At 39.4% G+C, this 18,649-nt stretch overlaps 2 protein-coding genes across 5 annotated transcripts; one reads left to right on the top strand and one right to left on the bottom strand.

Moving 5' to 3' along the window:
• The first annotated feature begins 260 nt into the window (after positions 1 to 260).
• LOC112461946 (alanine aminotransferase 1-like) lies at positions 261 to 11,706 on the top strand. Of its 4 annotated transcripts, none has more exons than XM_025027412.1 (7): positions 261 to 353; positions 4,286 to 4,376; positions 5,173 to 5,664; positions 7,884 to 8,216; positions 9,187 to 9,631; positions 10,722 to 10,990; positions 11,061 to 11,339. In XM_025027412.1, the coding sequence occupies exons 3-7, from the start codon at positions 5,305 to 5,307 to the stop codon at positions 11,337 to 11,339; spliced, it is 1,686 nt and encodes a 561-aa protein (XP_024883180.1). In that variant the 5' UTR covers positions 261 to 353; positions 4,286 to 4,376; positions 5,173 to 5,304. The 4 variants fall into 4 exon arrangements, with proteins under 4 accessions (XP_024883180.1, XP_024883178.1, XP_024883179.1 ...); XM_025027410.1 differs by having other exon boundaries at positions 4,286 to 4,721; XM_025027411.1 differs by lacking the exon at positions 261 to 353 and adding an exon at positions 3,183 to 3,279 and having other exon boundaries at positions 4,286 to 4,721.
• Positions 11,707 to 11,802: 96 nt separating this feature from the next.
• Positions 11,803 to 17,182, bottom strand: LOC112461947 (cysteine sulfinic acid decarboxylase). The gene is made up of 5 exons (XM_025027414.1): positions 16,459 to 17,182; positions 14,350 to 14,744; positions 13,407 to 13,870; positions 12,635 to 12,972; positions 11,803 to 12,356 (listed from the first exon to the last, which is right to left on the bottom strand). Exons 1-5 carry the CDS (start codon positions 16,750 to 16,752, stop codon positions 12,183 to 12,185), a joined length of 1,665 nt encoding a protein of 554 aa, XP_024883182.1. The 5' UTR covers positions 16,753 to 17,182; the 3' UTR covers positions 11,803 to 12,182.
• Positions 17,183 to 18,649: the final 1,467 nt, after the last annotated feature.

The raw sequence follows: 18,649 nt of genomic DNA, 5'->3' as shown, positions 1-18,649 counted from the left end.
ATAAAGAAAAAAAGTGACTCGAGCTTTCGTGGTCAATCTGAGGCGTTTTCTCGAGTCAAAGTTCATTACATCGATGTGGACGATGTGTCGCGCGTTAAAAGAACATATTATCGATCGGGATCGAACTTCCAGCTATGTCGTTTCTCATTTTATAAAAGCGTTGCATAAATGCCATTGTTTCAGCCGATGAGGGAGATGATGTGCCCCCGACTACCTGCTTACCCACGTGCACTTACATAATGCGCTCGCTAAAAATATGATAGGATAGGAGCGATATACGGAAAATGCGGAATCGCGACAGTCTCGTTAGTGTGTGAGAGCGGCCGAGAGCGAGAAATTCGTCGAGAAGAAGGGTGAGTCACTCTTCGGGCCGTGCGAACCCTTCGACCGCCCTTTGCGACGAATATGTCGCGCGACGCATTATGTACGGAATTATTCATAGCTCGAAATGTTACACGGTCGTTTCATTTGTTGGACGGAATCTTGAGACTGTCCGAGGTTTCGAACAATCTTAAATATAAGATCTAGTCATGGATGCCCGCCATATATCGGTCAAAAGATCGACTGGCGCATTCGAAGTGTCCGGCCGGGAACGTGCGCTTAATCGTTAATCGACGCACGCGTTGGCGATCGGCGGATACGCTCGTTTGTCGGAAACGGTTTGGCGACCCGACGCACGATATCGTCGCGGCAGATTATTTTCGTCACGGGCGATGACGAGGCGTAGCGCGTCTTGTTATTCGCGATTAATATTCGCGGCTTTTGTCAATCAGACGGGAGATAAGGTCGCGCAGGGGCATGTGCGTGGCTATCGGTTCATAATTTTACTTATTAAGCGGCGCGACTGCTTGAGGTTCATAGTACAACGATCGTGACCTCGCAGATCATTTCATTTGAAGGTTCTCAATAACGATCCCGATTGCATTAGCGCGAGGTCTGATTCTTTCCTGCTTTGTTACGTTATTGTACGTTTATTTTTTTTTACATGCGAAATGTGTACCATAAAAATCTTAAAAGGTCAAAGAAATAAACTAAAGTATATAAATAACGTATGTGTATGATATGTATATGTACACATGTATGTATTATATAATAAAAAGTTTCAAAAAAATATATATCTTTACGTTTTAGAGGTAAAAGATCATATCTCTATTATTATAAATTCAGAGAAAACAAGGTTTAAAGTTTTAAATAGAGGAACAATATATTTTTTTAGGTATAAAATAACAGTAGCAATTTGATTTATTAAGTTTTTAATAAAGTAATTTAACTGACGTGTTTAATAGTACAACTGCTAATAACTTATTGTATCTGATTAAAAAATTAGACATTATAAAATTTTTCCATACTACTTTTTCTAAACACTGTATCTTAGGAACTAGTAATAATAGACATAAGACGCTTATCATTACACAATTGAAGCTTCTGTTATCCATTATTGTTTTAGAAAATGTTTATCAATTTTAAAAGATATATTTTTAAAAAATGTTATATATAATATTGTCAAAGTTACAGTATTGTATTTTCTGTTAAAAGCTGTTAAAAATTTGCTTTCACATAGATAAGAAATGCACGAAAAAAAGAAATTTTAAAAATATATTTTCATATTATTTTTATTTAATATTTTTGCACTCGAATATGTTAATTGTATTTTTCCGTCGGTATCTTAAATCGTTGAAAAATGTCATTTTTCTTTGCGACATCTTTTTGATAATAATTAAAATGTTTTCGATGGCCGACATCGTTAATACAAAATGGGATAGCATTACAAGTGTTAAGAGATAAAGGAATGATTATAGAAAAAAATGCAAAAAAGTGCAGTTGGAAAGAGAATATATGTAGACTTCTTGTCTACGCATTTTCTGTCGCTATTTACATTTGTCATACTCTCTCGTCATATTATTGCATGCGTCTCTTATTTCTATAATCATTGGAAAAAATTGGATTTAACATATATGCATGCATTTAATTGGATATAGAAATCACTAGATAAGAGAACAGCCTCGAGAACAGCGCAAGATTGAGGGATAGAAGGAGTAGAAGGAAAACGCAAATTTGTGAATGGCAAGATCTATTTTAAACGCAATCTTGCGTCCAAAATGAATTTAACAAATTAAAATTTTAATGCCACTCTTCCGCCTCTCGAATTCGCTTCAAGAGTCACCGATTCCGTGGGTGATTATCGATTCCCTTCTTCTTCGTCTTGTTTTGGCACATCTATACCCTATCGGTTAGCATCGGCCATTATACAATTCTCCAAAAGTGAACTCGGCAGATAGCAAAAGCTGTTTATATGTAAAGGAGGTAGAGTAAGGCGGGAATCTTTAAACATAAAGATTACATGAACTGAAAAATGCGAGTATTAAGCGACATAACTTAGAGGGCGAATTTTTGAGAAGTGAAAAGATGTCCGTGGAATAAGTTGGAAATTTTTCTTGAAGATATTTATAAAGTGGTGTCGTTTGGTCACGGGTTAAAATACAGTTAAATATTACGTGGTCTGCATCCTGATAGGGATCACCCGAGACTGTCGATGACCGGGTTAAATCTACAAGAAAAACATTTTACTAAATAGTTGTGAATAAGGTAAGAAAAGCGTTGGATTAAGGGTGGTTCTTTGGCTTCGTCCAAAATTACGTTGATGGGGGTTGATATGTTGAGACACGGTAACCCATGGCATTGCGGATCAACTTCCACTGAAGGCGCTGGAGAGCCAAAAAGAGTTGTTTGTTTCCTTTGAGCTGAAAGACGACGGCGCCGTACTCAATTGCCCCTCTAAAAACTGCTCGATATAATGGCTGCATTCGGAGAGCGTGCTATTAGCGCTATTGTATCATTCTATCTTTATCGCTTATTAAATGTAAAACAAGGATAGAATAAGCAAATAGCGCTAATAGCGCGCTCCCCGAATGCAGCCAATGAGAGTAGTAATTGTACGTGGGTGAGATCCCCATTTTGTTCCCGCCAACATCGTTAGAATGCTGGCGATTCGTCTGCCTTTATTTATTAAATATTTTATGTGAGGCTTTCCAGTAAGTTTGTTGTCCAAGTTAATCCCGAGGAATCTATATGTTCGGTGTTATCGATTCCCGATTCGCGGAAGAAGCGAGAAATGTGCGCGCGCGCATGCGCGCTTCGCGGATCGCTCGCTCGTTCGCTTACTTCAAGCTGATCTTCGGAGAGGCGATTAGTGCCGTCGCGAAAGTCATTTCATACTTTCCGCGCCACTGCGAAAACCGGCTGGCGTAATCTTCTGGCAATATTGATTTTGGACTTGCGGTAATTATCGCGAGAAATATGTTTGCGAAAACGTTTGCCGCATGAAATGTTTTTCACAAAAATGTGTGTAGTGACACAGTTCCATTTGACCTTATGTTATTTATCGAAGAAAAAACGAAAGTTGAAAGGTCTCAAGAAGATATCTTTCTCTACATCTAAACGGAATAAATCTCTAATCTAGCCCACAAAATATATATTACACTCATGATTTGTTATAAACGTTCCTAAAATAAGCACACATATTTACGAAATAACAATCTTGTATATTGCTGCGAAATTGCATTTTTTTTCCTCGCAATTATCGCTCGCGTGAACGACCGAACGCAAATGATAGCAATGGAAGCGTATATATTATAGTGTTAAATATAAATCGAACGTTATCGTAGATGTCATAAATGTGCGTACACATCACACGATCATAATAGACGATCGTAAAATTGATACTGCATTGCATAGGCTGCGTTCCGATATTCACTATCAGTACGTTACGTAAGTTATAGATTTTCAGTACTTGCAATGAATATTGGAATGTAGCCATAGACAGCTTTGACGATCGCGCGAACCTTCGTAAAACGATCGGTCTTCGGTTTGGCTATATACTTATCGATTTTTTCATTCCATATGAATAACGTGCGAAAGACGTACACTGTTTGAATATATAAAATTATATATACTCTCTATTTTAATTTTACGTCGATTCGACATAGAATTGACTCTAATAAGACTCTTATAGAAATATTCGTAATTGCTTGATTAATATAAAAACTTATGTGCAAATCAAGGATTTTTGATGTCGAATCGAATCGAATCTCACCCGATTTGTATTCGAATAGTTCGCAGTGTTTGCACACTTCGCACATCTCTGATAAAAATAAAAATATAATGAGGTCGGAATAAATGGCAAAAGTGTCAACGCAGTATTCGACATCGGTGTCATTCATCGACGCGTCAACGTCAAATCGACGTTGATTCAACCAATCATTTCTGACTGGGATTTCTTTTGCAGGGACAGCGAGTCGCTCCAGCCGGCTTGTTTCGTATTCGCGCGGGTCGTCCTCCGTTGCCCGGATCATCAACGTCGACGTCGACGTTTCCAGGTGGCGTGGCACTTGGATCGAACTATTCGAACTTCGTCACCGCCGTCAGCATCGCTGGCCCGACTCTCCTCCCCTTTCCCATCGCGTTCTTCACCACTTTCCTCCCCGCCGCCCCTCATCCGCACTCAGTCCGCCACTGTCCGCGACCCGCGGCGATCGCTCCGGGAGTCGACAACGTGGTGTTGCATGCGTGCGTGCGTGCGTGTGTGCGATTTCCGCGTCGACGATTCTCGTTCGACTCTCCTCGATTCCGCCACTCGTCGTTTCGACGCGGAGTCGAGGAACGGAAGGATCGGCCACGCGGAAAACGCGAACGGAAGGAGTGAAAGCTGTACGCGTTAACGAGTGAGGATGAAGTCCAATCGAGCCGCCTCATTGTCAGCCGAAGATTACGCGAAAGCGGAACGAGCGTATCACACCAATCGGGATCGTTCTGGATAGACTCTTCCCAAGATTCCGTCGGAACGGTCCCGTGATTGGTGATCCGCCTGTTCCGCGTAATCCAGCGTAATATCCGCTCGATTGGACTTCATCTTGACACTCTTGACCATAGAGATATAAGAATAGAGTGCGCGAGTCATATGCTAGCACGTAAGAGGCTGCGATATAGGAATAGAAAAAGAACGCTGCATATAGGCCCTTTCTGTCTTTGTCTACGCGTGCATGCGAAACAAAGACAGAAGGGGCCCATGCGCAGCTTTCTCTTTCTATTCTGCGCAGCTTTCTCTTTCTATTCCTATATCGCTTTTTCAGCTCGCTCGCGCACTCTATTCTTATATCTCTATGCTCTTGACAGGCAAGAGAAAGAGAGAGAAAGTGACAGAGAGAAAGAGCGCGGCGCCGCGGGTCCTCTTTCGCTGGTGGAAAAGAGAAAGAGAGAGGGAGAGGAACAGAAGGACGAGAAAGAGAACGAGGAGGGTAACTAAACATGTCGCACGCGTGTCTGCGGAACGCCGTGATCGCCGGCGGATGGCCGACGAAGACGATGACGGCGGCGGCGACGGCGAGACAGAGTGCCGGTAGCGGCGGCGGGGCGCTGATTGGACGAGGGGTAGGGATGGCGGACGTGCCGGTGCCGGTGTCCTCCATGCCGATGCTAGTCCAGCCACTCCTGCCGGTTATTCAGTGTCGCGACATGGCATCGAGCGCGGCGGCGGTCGCCGCGGCGAGTTCGCGCGGCAAGGTCCTCACCCCGGACAACGTCTTCGAGAACCTGCGGAAGATGGAGTACGCGGTGCGCGGGCCGCTGCTCCTTAGGGCGCTAGAGATCGAGAAGGAGCTGAAAAAGGTAAGGATCAGGACAAGCCAAACTGGAGCCAGCGAGTCGTCCAAGGACGATATGTCTGCACTCCAGGGCTAGAGAGTGAAAATTCCCGCTGAGCGCGAGTAAAAAAAAAAGGCGCGATTTTATAGCGGCAAATATATACATATAGCAGAGTGCATGGAACGCGGGCGCGCAGCGGGTTAGTTACATGAGTTACAAGTTACATCGAATGTAAACGGAATGAATGTGAACGAAAGAAAGAGAGGGATGGGAGAGGGATGGGCTCGCGGTGGCAGACGCGAGGTTGTCATGGTGAAACGCCAAGTATCAAAGATGAAGGAGGGGGAGAAGAAGAGGAGGAAGAGAAGGGAAATATTAATCGCTAATTGAAACTCTAACTTGAAGTGCGAATCGAGCTCGGATGAGCACGAGCGGAGGATACGTTTTATTTCAAAATTGCGCTTTATTATTCCCCACACGCGAGAGATAAAAGATAAGCGCGTTCCCGGGAAAGAAAACGTAAATAAAGCCGAAAGATAACGCTAGATATATTTGACGGGATTCTTGACATTGAGCAAGAACTAACCGGAAATTAATGATTAATAAAAAAGGCGATGTTAAAATTAGAGAGTCTGTTGTTCGAAATCTCAATCTTAAACCCACGCTTTTAAATGCAAAATCGTGCTGTTAAAGCTGTGAAAAAATATTTCGGATGTTATTTATATTTTGTTAGAGATATATGGATTAGTGACTTGTCTATTCTAAAAATAAGCCGTGTAATAAATTAGCATATTAAAAGACTATAAGAAATCAGTTAAGTATGTAATAAGTAAATAAAAAAAAAATAGAACGTACTTAATAGGACGAAGTTACTTACATCTAATTGTAAGTATTCATCTAATTTATCTCTCGTACAAATAATTGAATTTAGACAATTACAGTAGAACGTCTAAATTGGTGGAAGCAATTAAACTTAACGTGCGCAAACTTCTTATCTAAGAGATTAATGCGTGAAGTATATGATAACGTGTATCGGTATATGTATGCATATTAGTTTGACGCATAATTGTAGTCAACATATTATTTCATGTAACATTACAATCGGTGATATGACGGTTTTCAGACTTTCGTGTCGCCGAACGTGAGAACATGAGAACGTAACGACGTTGATTGCCACGAGCGAACGGCTTTCCTTTTTATTTCGATGATATATATGTATATATATACATATACGGACTGGACACATATGGTAGCCTCTTATCACGTTATCTAACTCAGGATATACGGCTACGCCATTGCTAGCAGGAACGCACGTACTGCACACCCATGGAAAACAAAATGCAGAAATCAATTATTGAAAAAGATACATCTACTGAAATTGAGAATGTCGAAGGCGAGAGGGATGAGATACACGCGCTTTTATCTCCCAGAATAACGTATCCTCGTAAACGACTTCCGCTTCTCGAGTTTCTGAAACTGTTCTATGTCGTTTACGGATATACAGAGTGTATTCGAAATAAACACACTTCTTTAGAGACGTATGTTTAAGACGCACGGTTCTGATTCCGTTGATTTTGGAGCATCCAGGTGACTCAGGGTCTCGGAAAGACTTCTTTTTATGTGCATTCACGTAAAAAGAAGATGCATTTTAAAAATAGGAATATCAATTTCTCACGAATGCGAACAGCCGGTTTGTTGGGAAAAAAAGATACTCGTTTTATTCACCAATGCGATTATGCGATGAATAATATGCATATATTACTATGCGTACGTGTTCTCGCGTTTCTCGCGTCGGTTTTACATACAATTGCGTAACGCTCGTCGGTGACGTAGTTTCATAGTGCAAAGTTTATTACCCAGTTTAAAAAGATGTAATTGTTTCCTCTAACAAAGACAGTCTCTATTTTTTGGTATATTACGCATACAAAAATATTTAGTATTTTTTTGTTAGAAATATTATTTTACTTAATTTATTAATGAATCAATATATATATTGAGGTATCGATTTTTCTCAGAAACAACAGCTGAAAAATATAAATAGTTATTTGAATTGTATATATAAGCGATTGGAAATAAGAATCGCATTTTCGCTTTAAAGATTCGAATAATAAATAATAAAATTTCACCTTCCGTTTCAACAAAAATCCGATTTGTGTAGCAGAGTGTAGCTTATAGCCATTTGGAAATGTTTGAAAAATAAATACGAGGATTGCGATTGAATTTGAGATCATTTCTCTTTGTAGGGTATTAAAAAACCTTTTAAAGAGGTGATTAAAGCGAATGTGGGCGATGCCCATGCGATGGGCCAGCAACCCATTTCGTTCCTGCGGCAAGTGCTCACTCTAACGGTTTCGCCGGATCTGTTGAACGATCCAAGTTACCCGGAGGATGTGAAGGCTCGCGCCCAGATGGTCCTGGAAGGCTGCAAGGGCGGCAGCGTGGGCTCGTACTCGGAATCGGCCGGCATCGAGATTATTCGCAAAGATATTGCACGCTATATCCAGGAACGCGATGGCGGTATCCCCTGCGATTACCACAATATCATTCTCTCGAACGGCGCTTCCGACGGTATCAAGGTACGCAGACTCGAAGCATCTTTTTTTGTCTTTTCGTTATTCAAAATTGGAAGCAATCATTTGGAAATAATCTAATCATTTAGTAATATTCTGCAAATAGATTGACAGATGTAAAAGTAAAAAATAATTTTAAGTAAAGAAAAAGTTGAAAAGTTTTGCAATCTTATTATTATTTTTTTCTATGTAACAAGAATAAAAAGTTATTTTATGAGAATAGCACATACAGGGTGTTTCCTAATAAGTGGGAATTATTGCAGTGGTAGATTCAGGACACAAAAACAATGAAAAAAGTTCATCAACAAGTATTTTACCTTGTTTACGGGTTATAGTTTGTACTCCATGTTTGTACTACATGTTTGTACTCCAGTAATATGGAGCTGCTTAACGTTCTAGATGCTCGAAATGACCACATTTGGTTCGTATTTGTAAACAATATTCAATATCTTTGCAATATTTCCCGACCTTGTTGATTTCACACATTCTATTAATTGAGTTTACGCACTTCAGTTTGTTTTCTTGCTAGAAGCACTTAATAATTTATTCAATAGAATTTGTGAAGTCAACAAAGTCGGGAAATATTTAGGAGATATTGAGTACTGTTTACAAATACAAACCAAATATGACCATTTCGAGCACTTCGTATGAAGGTAAGCAGCTGTAAATTGCTGGAGCACAGAAATATGGTTTTATAACTCGGAAACAAAGGTCAAATAGGATATATGTTTATGTAAACTTTTTTAATTTTTTTTATCCTAAATTCATCACTGTAATACTTCCCACTTATTAGGAAACCCTGTATATATTATTACATATACATGTATTATAGAGAGTTTTATATAATACGCGGTATATAAAATTAAAATTGGCAAATTTTAGTATTTTAGACAGACTGATGCGATACTAGCTATTAGTGTTATATTTTTTCTTTCTTTATCGCATCCTTGTCTGATTTCGAATTTTTCCTTTCCAGTCATTCCTGAAGTTATTCAACGAAAGGATCAATGGCAAGCCATCCGGCGTGCTGATCCCGATTCCGCAATATCCTTTGTACTCAGCAACTCTGACGGAGTTCGGTCTCGCCCAGATTGGATACTATTTGGATGAGGACAACAAGTGGTCGCTGCAGATCAACGAGCTGGAACGAGCTCTAAGAGAGGTCAAGGATACGTGTAATCCTCGAGTGTTAGTAGTGATCAATCCTGGTAATCCGACTGGTCAAGTATTGACTCGTAAAAACATCGAAGACGTCATCCAGTTCGCTTATAAGAATCATCTGTTCTTGCTGGCCGACGAGGTCTATCAGGACAACATATACGACAAGGACAGTGCGTTCCATTCCTTCAAGAAAGTCATGACAGAGATGGGCGAGCCGTATTCGAAGATGGAACTCGCGTCGTTTATGTCAATCTCGAAAGGTGCGTGAGAAAAGATATGGAATCAGGAATATAATAACTCGTTAGGAGTCACAAAAAGCAATTTATTTAAAATGTTACATTTTTTGGCAATTTATGGCCGGTATATTCATATAGGTATAGTCAGATCTTATTTCAAGACCGTCTTAAGTATAATATTTTAAGATGCTACAGTTCTGTGATTGGTTAATGACATCCTAAGATTGTACTGAAGATGGTTATAAATATAAGAACCGACTATAAATACTGGCATAAGGGACATTGAATTCTTAATCCCTTGGCTGTTAGGCGAAAAAAATACTTGTGGGCCAAAAATGGTTTTAACAAAAGAGTAAATAAAATTATAAAAAAGGTGCTTTCTGGGTTTTTTTAAGTCTAAAAATTTGAGGTTAAAATTTTAAAATTTAAAACGGAAACGTTTATAAAAATTCTTTTAAATTAATTTTTATGCAAACTGAGCGATATTTTAAATTATTTGGCCGTCATAATATAAATCCATTATTTTAAATTATTAATACATTTTAATTTAAAAAACGGAATCAGCCGCTTCAAAAATCTTTTAAAAAAACTTTTTATGCAATTAAATCTTATTTTGAATTTTTTACATCATATTAAATTTGCCGTTTTAAATTGTTGAATTTAAAATCAGCGGTTTTTCAAAAACTTTTTAATATAAATTTTTACGCAAATCGAACAATTTTTTATATTTTCAGTCCACCATATTAGATCCGCCATTTTAAATTTCGCAACTTTGATTTCAGATTTGAATTCAGCAATCCCAAAAACATATAGATATTGGGGTTGCTAAATTCAAATCTATTCCAATTGCTCCGTTAAAAGTATATTTTCTTAAATGTGCGGATTTTTCCGTCATGAACAGTCCCGGGCCAATTTTGTGTGTGGAGTTTCCGTCATTGACAGTCAAAGGGTTAAATTATACATTCACGAGTTTATTCTTTTAATTGAAATATCGAACATCGATATTTGATTTGAGAAGACATTAAATCTTGGTTTTCAAGTTAAGAATTCATGAATAGATTTCTTTCTCGGAAAATTCGGAGAACATTTCGTGCTAACATATTTTTATTTTTAGGATATATGGGCGAGTGCGGAATCCGCGGCGGTTACGGCGAGATCATCAACATGGATCCGGAAGTGATGAAAGTGCTGTTGAAGTCGATCTCCGCGATGCTGTGTCCTACCGTGCTCGGTCAGGTCGTAATGGGCGTTGTGACGAATCCTCCGCGACCGAATGAGCCATCGTATGAGCAATTCCAGAAGGAGAAGAAGGAAACGCTGCGCTCCTTGGCAGAGAGATCGCAGCTCGTCGTCGATACACTCAATAGTATTCCAGGATATAAGGTGACTGTCCTTTCGTGAGAACAAAAGCTGCGTACGATTATTTCTATAATGTCTTTGCCTTTTTTTTCAGGCAAATCCGCCGATGGGTGCGATGTACGTGTTCCCGCGCTTCGAGCTGCCACCGAAGGCGATTGAGGCGGCGCGAGCGAAGAAGCAGGAACCAGACGTTTTTTATGCGTTCCAACTGTTAGAGAACACTGGGATCTGCGTGATCCCAGGTTCGGGCTTCGGCCAGCTACCTGGCACATACCATTTCCGGACCACGATACTGCCGCAAAAGGAAAAAATCAAAACAATGCTCGAAGCACTGAAGCAATTCCACATCAAATTCCTTAAGGAATATAGTTAAATAATAAATTTTCAGTTGGAAAAATTGAGATTATATAGAATAGAAATAGGAATTAATAACGAATGATCGCCTGTGCATATTGTGAGGCTGTGCATATCTGCGTGAGGACTGATTGCCAGTCCAAACGCATCGCAAACGTAAATTATTTTTATTACGATTAATAACTCATTACTGAGAGACCAGTTATCGCATACGACGTTGTTATTGAGTTGTGTAGAAATCGTCAAAAAACTTTACATTTTGTTGTATGTAAATGTAAATCATTGCTGAAGAATATTTGTAAATATCTGGTAATTATTGTTATGCCAACAACAATCGATATTATGTAATAGTCAACAAGAAAAAAGATTGAATATTGTTGCAGGCAGGCTGCCGTTTTTTTTTCTCACGCAATTCCTTGGTCTTTCCCAACTCAATTTCTAATTATAATTTCTTCTCTAAAGTATTATACTTTCTTTATCATTTGCAACTCTACAACACATGTACAGAATGAAATTTTGTTGTGCGTACAATATCTTCTCTCTTTCACTCGCTTGCTCTAAATGTATAAGTTCTAAATTGATTACTGTTAATTCGCAGAGGTATATGAAAGAGTTTTGAAGAGGAGGAAAATAATAAAGAACTAATTTTGCCTTGATGTAAAAGGAATGCAGAAGACTATAATATATAATTAAAATTGAATGCGGTGCGCATAAATTAAAATTGAGTAGGAAAAAGAAAGACGTCATTGATCGTTTTCTTTCAACGGTCACGTTGATTTACCAAGTGCAACTATCTCTTACAATAATAATACATACATACACATTCTACATCGCTATGTACAATATTTGCTATTTAAATTAATCAAAGATCCGCAGCGAGCCTTTCTATCTCGTCGACGAAGAACTTCATGTCGGCCTCAGTTAGCCCCGAGTTCTGCAGCACCATTCTAAAGAAGTTCGGCATATCTCTCAACGTTTGATACGTAATCAGCATCGTTCCGGCTCGGACCATGCGTTCCTTGATCATCGGCGCGATCTGCAACGAAATTTTGTCGAAATAAAATTAAGATACACGGAAACTAGCAAGATAGAACGAAATAAATTAGAAATTCGAAATGCGAGAGCTAAAAAAATAACACAATTGGAAATGAATACTTCAATCAACAATGTGGAAAATTAGAACGTTTAGATTCATTATCTCGTCATTCCAAATAGAACTTTACAAAATAATTTGCTTAATTTTTTGAATTCATCGCTTTACATCTAAGCATAACAAAAACGCGTTCAGATCAAGTAGATTCGAGTGCTGTGCACCTTGTGGAGTGCCTGATCGAGTTCCTGGCCGACCAGGTGCCTCTTTAACGGCGGAACGTAGCGGAAGCAAACGTTTGTGCACTCCGGCTCGACGAGCAGGCGCCAGCCGTCGCGCGTCCTGATGAGATCGGCAAAGTGGCGCGAGAGCGCGAACACGCGGTCGACGTGGGCCTCGAGGCCGCGTGTGCCCTTTGCCTTCCACATGTACCAGAACTTGACAACGTCAGCGCGGCGACCGCATTGCACGTGCCGGTCACCGCAGTCGAACGACGCGTCGTAGAACTTGTCGTTCTGGAAAAGGTAGCTCGCTCCGCAACCGTGCGCCGCTTGCAACAAACCTAAGGGTGAAACTCCGTTATACGAGATATCACACTTACGCAATATCATAATTTAAATTATATAAAAAAAGATATCCTGAGATAAACAGTTTTTTTTTTGCTATTTTAATTATATTTCTCTTCGATTACGCTTAAAAGTAATTGACAAAAAAAATTATGATTTAATAATGAATAATAAAATTGTATCATATGCTTAATGTATAAATTAATTAATTAATATTAAAATTGACATATATATATTGTATATTAAATATTTTAATTCTGTAAGATATAAGATTGTTGTAATGTTAAGAGATAGATATCTCTTAGCACAAATTGAAACAACTGCAAAAAAGAATTATCTTTTCTATATATTAAATAAAATAAATAAAAATGAAGAGATACAAGTATATATACGAAAAATAAGAAAAAAAGTATAAGGGTAAATAGGAGACCTTCGTGACGGAGCAGCAGGGTGGAACACTGCTGCGGCGCGGCGAGCAGCTTGTGAGGGTTCCAGGTGACGGAGTCGGCGAGTTGGACGCCGTCCAAGAGGCCGCGGTACGTCCCGGAAACGAGTGCACCGCCGCCCCACGCGGCATCCACATGGAACCACAGTCCGTGCTTCTTGCAGACCTCCGCGATCTCCCTGAGGGGATCAAACGCGCCTATTACGGTAGTACCAGCGGTGGCGGACACCATGAGCGGCACGGCGTCCTCCTCGACGGCTCGGGCGATCTGCGCCTCCAGGTCGGAGACCACCATCTTGCCGCAGGAGTCGACTTTGACCAGGTACACGTTGTCATAGCCGATGCCCAGCAACGCGGCAAGCTTCTTCACGGAGTAGTGCGCGTCCTCCGACGTGAACACCACCAGCCGCGGCATCTGCGATAATCCGGATTGCTTCAGGTTCGGGTATCTGAAATTAATGACGACCCACTTTATTCGCGTTTAGTCTTGACGATGACAAGCGACGATGACAATAATTTAAATGAAGAAAAAGAACTATACACTGTTAAATTCGTAGTGTCAAATTATACTCAATTTGAGTCATTTTTAACTATTCCTACATATAGGTCGCCACTGCTTTTACTCAATAGGTATATGTCATTAATTTAATTAACCAATGAAATGTTAAAATAATACCTACTGTTTTGAGTTAAAATAATAAATTTCGGCGCACATGCATGGTAGTTAAAAATAATCAAATGTTATTTAACTCAAGGTATTAATTTAAATTTCGTTCAATATTTAACAGTGTATATATATATAACAAAGATATATATATATATATAAATATAATAGATAAATATAAATAGATAAATATAAATATAAATATAATAAAATATAATAGATTTCCTAGTAATATACCTTGAAAAGTAACCGGTAAATAATCACCTATGGTGACGCGCCAGGTTGATGGCGTATCCGTTCGCCATGGAGCCGCCGGGACAGAAGAGGCCCTCGCCGCTGTGCCAGCCGATGACGGCGCGCATCTCCCGCAGCACGTCCTCTTCCATCAGGGAGAACACCGGGGATACCTCGTAGGTATAAACGGACGGATTGAGTGCGTCGGTCAACCACTGACCCAGCAGCCCGTACGGGTCCAGACTCGAGAACAGCTGGTTGACGAAGTGCGGGTGGCCCGTCTTCACGCTGTACTTGATGATGTCGCTCGTCAGCGTCAACAGCTCCTCGTGGCTGACACCCTCGGCTGTCAACGAGAGATCGACTACGGAGCGCAGGTCGCGAGGATCCACCCATTCGACCACACGATTCTCTCCGGAGGTGGACTGTACACACACATACAAAGCATAATATATAACATACGGATAAAAAATATGTTAAACAATAATAAAATAAGTGAAACAGGATTGATGTATGGAATAGTATGGATACACAATCAATTAGAGAAAATGCCATTTACGGTCCGGGCTGGATTTTCAAAAATAATCGCTCTTTGTCTCTCAATTCTTGTGGACAGATGTAAATATTGTAAATCGACGTGATTTTCTTTTCACGCAAACTATCCTGCTGTTTGTTATAACTATTAACTCTGATGACTCTTTTAGCGATAAAAAAAATCAATAAAAAATTTCCAAGATCATCCTTAATTTCAAGAGTCTAAATATTATGAAGGATAGTGCAGTTTCGCAATGTATTTACCGACGAGTTCTTAGTGTAATTCGGATTTAACTTTCGAAAATATTGAAATATAGCTCCTGAATTATATTAAAGATCGAAACAACGCCGCTTTCTGCGAAATGGATAGTGAAATCTTGTTCGTCGTTTAATCTTAGGTGAGTTTTACTTTAATAGTACTTTAGTCTGATGTTTATAATCACGTGAAATGTCTAAAAAATTATAATAACAAAGAAAATACAAGAAATTTAACAGAATTTTCGTTAAGGAAAAGTAATCGTGAATTCCTCGAGGAATTAATAAACGAATTCGCAGAATACGCTGGATTTCTCGAGGAACGCGAGACAATGCGTTCTCGCTAAGGATTACGTTTTTTCTCACGTGTCCCTGGTCAACTTTATATGTGATTTGCGTCTGATTTGCCAAGGAGCACGGCATGATAATGAGATCAATACTGGCGATTTAATTGCCGCCAAGTCATTCGTTGTTACTGCAATTTGCTACTAATACCGCTATTATACTCGCTAAACGATGTAAATTCCGTCGTATTTGTGATGAATGGAATGGCATTAGCATAAAAATGCAACGTTAATCGCGCGTCAATCATGTGACATCCGTATTGGCTATATTAAGGATCTGTACTGGCTATTAACGCATTTATGGTCATTATAAGCAAAAATCTGGTAGGTATCCAGAAAGTGTAATTTTCCAGAGATTCTCACTTCTCTCTTGCAACATTGCGAAATCGCGCATTCGTGATACCGCTTTTGATATCACTGCAATAGAATAATGATAACACGTGATAGCATCAATCCAATAAGTGATAGCATTCTCTATAGAGACAGATATGTAAATTCAAGTAGGCAGAATAGAAGGGAATAATATTATTATTAGATGCGGAGCAGATGTGCGTTCAAATTAAATTTTATAGAATAAATCTTTATAGGAAAAAATTATATAGAATAAAAAAATATATATATGTAGGTAATACAAAAATATACCTAAACATAGATATTTTCTATATATACATATATAACATATATTTAATGTAAATTAAAAATTTAACGATATAAATTAATATAAGTTAATTATATATAAATATAATATAAATTAATATATATAAATTAGCAAAAACGTAGAACAACGTAATATTTTATTCTATACCAGTGTTAAGTCTTTGTCTTTCTTTCCTAATTTTTTTATTATCTATTTAACAAACTTGCGCATAAATTCTATTCGGAATTTCCAACATCCTACATATTTACAAAATTAATATAAAATTAATATTGTCTCATTCAATTAGGATTATTGTGCTTAAATAAAAGAATGAAATAAATATATCCTTTTTTTAAGTTTCGGCCTTACCTGGAACACCGCACGCTGCAACACGAGCTCAAAGAAGTCCCTGAAGAGCTTCTCATGAGCGTCTCGACGCGGCATGCTGCGGAAGTCCCGTTTCTCGGCTGCCCTTCGTTCCTCAGTGCCGTTAGCGAGAGCCGGGAGAGCCGGAAGAGCCGGGGTTGACGAGGAGTCCGGTAGATCCACCTGCGGACGTTCCCCGGACATCTTCCGCCGGGATCCCGCGGGTGGATCACCGGCCCTCCCGAGTTTCGTCCGCGCCAATGTGGGGTCGTTAGAGGTATCCTCGTTAACGGGCATGACTGTCAAGCTCGGCCCGACTTGGTCTGTACCCGCGGCGACGAGGACGGTATCCTTTATACGTATTAACGTTGACTGCGTCAACCAAGGACGTCTCCCTCCAGTACCCTCCGGCTCTTTCCCGCGAAGCGTTTCCGCTAACCGCTTGCGTTTTCCCTGTGTTCGTTCATCGTCGCGCTCTCACGGGCGAGCGCTTCATTCCGATCGAGTTCAGAGAATCTGGGAGTCTGGAAATCCCCGGAAGAAAAGCTGCCGGGTGCAGCGGCGATTCCCTCTCATCGGAAATTACGTCAGAATTACAATTCGTATATCGAGAGCGCCGATCAAGATAACCGCCGAGCCGGATGATTCATCCGGGAAATCTCCCCGCCGGGTCATCCAAGGATTTAATAAATGTCACGTCAAAAATATCTATATTAATGAAGAATTTATATTTATATATATGTAACGAGTCCGGGCAATTAACGGGATTAATTAATATTAAACATTCATCATTTATATGCGTCAATGAGAGGCCGTGCAATAATATCGCGATCTCTCGTGACCGTGACGGGGGAAAAGTGGAATCGCAAGGAGCAGCCTTCGAGTCGCGTTAAACGCTCGCGCCGTTGCAAAATAACAATAGCTCGCGTTCGCGTTCTAGCGAACCCCGTTCTCGTTCGCACGTACGCACGGAGCCAAGGACGCGCGAGGTTCACAATTATTGGTAAAACTCGTAAAAGAGTTGCGGTTGCTTTATCAAGACACCGAGAAATGCTCGCGAACACAATTAGACGGCGACTTTTCCTTCACATGTGACGAAGAAGGATAAGGGTAGAAGGAAAGTCTACGGTAGACTGTCTACCATTTTCCTTTCGGCTTTCCAATCGGTGATTCATCCTCTGACGTCACTTTCATCTGCAATAGTGTGATTGTCGCTTCTATAATGTCAAAGTATGCTATACTTTGCAGGTGCCTCCTTACAGGATGCATGGCCCCGATTCGATTCGTTAACATCGCATATTTATATAAGTATATGTATATATTTATTTTATGTCGGCAAACATTGTTTCGTTCGTACTGTAAAAAAAGCCACGTCCTTGCATACAAACGTTAATTACGTTGCAATCTTTTAGAGAAACGAAAATTTTTAACGTTGCTGTAATTTCGCAAGCAATATTGTGTGCCATAATCGGTTTTTTGCTGCGTTAAATTATTACTGCTTATTAGTTTCTTATTATGTTTGCAAGCTGTAGGCGGGACAAAAGTTTAACACGACACTTATTTCATATGTCAAGTCCGCTAACTTCTGCCTAATGTCTGTCGAATTCTTCGATTTCTTAATAATTTTTTTATAAATAAAAAGTGTGTTCATTTACGCAAGTAACGTATCGTTTGTATGTTAAATTTTAAGATCTTTTGATATTATTTTTATAATTTTATCGATCTTTCTTGATCACATATCACTCTAGAGATTGTATATACTCAAAATTAATTACTTTGATATTTCCCTGCCTTATTAAAAAATATCTTTTTAAATTAAAGTTTTAAAAATTTAAATATATTTCCAACATTAATTTTCAATCTTATGAGATTCCGGATTGTTCGAATATCATCTAAAATGTAATATGTTGATAGAAAGGCAACAAATTCTTGCCATTAATTTGATAAACGTTTTAAGCGTTTAGCTCGGTTCTCTTTAGTTCCGCTTTATCGTATAGAAAGGATAGAGAGAGAAAAAAATCAGAAAAAAATTACTACGGAGATCAACGTATCCGCGGCTACGTTGATAAATAGATATAGAGAACCGTCGCGTCGTCCATAAAATTAGATCACGTTTTTACGGATGATAAAAACCGCGCTAAACGTGTGTGTGTGTGTGTGTGTGTGTGTGTGTGTGTGTGTGTGTGTGTGTGTG

The sequence above is a fragment of the Temnothorax curvispinosus genome, unplaced genomic scaffold (genome assembly GCF_003070985.1).
Source record: "Temnothorax curvispinosus isolate PA1 unplaced genomic scaffold, ASM307098v1 QBEX01011890.1, whole genome shotgun sequence".
NCBI classification, from domain to species: Eukaryota; Metazoa; Arthropoda; class Insecta; order Hymenoptera; family Formicidae; genus Temnothorax; species Temnothorax curvispinosus.
The sequence above is the reverse complement of the archived record's forward strand: the minus strand, read 5'-3'. Positions and strand labels throughout refer to the sequence as shown.

Coding starts and splice junctions, on each gene's coding strand:
- LOC112461946 (XM_025027413.1), top strand. CDS start 5,305: ATGTCGCACGCGTGTCTGCGGAACGCCGTGATCGCCGGCGGATGGCCG. Junction 5,665..7,883: donor TCGAGAAGGAGCTGAAAAAG/GTAAGGATCAGG, acceptor TTCTCTTTGTAG/GGTATTAAAAAACCTTTTAA. Junction 9,632..10,721: donor GTTTATGTCAATCTCGAAAG/GTGCGTGAGAAA, acceptor TTTTATTTTTAG/GATATATGGGCGAGTGCGGA.
- LOC112461947 (XM_025027414.1), bottom strand. CDS start 16,752: ATGCCCGTTAACGAGGATACCTCTAACGACCCCACATTGGCGCGGACG. Junction 14,745..16,458: donor TGCAGCGTGCGGTGTTCCAG/GTAAGGCCGAAA, acceptor GTGTGTGTACAG/TCCACCTCCGGAGAGAATCG. Junction 13,871..14,349: donor AACCTGGCGCGTCACCATAG/GTGATTATTTAC, acceptor CATTAATTTCAG/ATACCCGAACCTGAAGCAAT.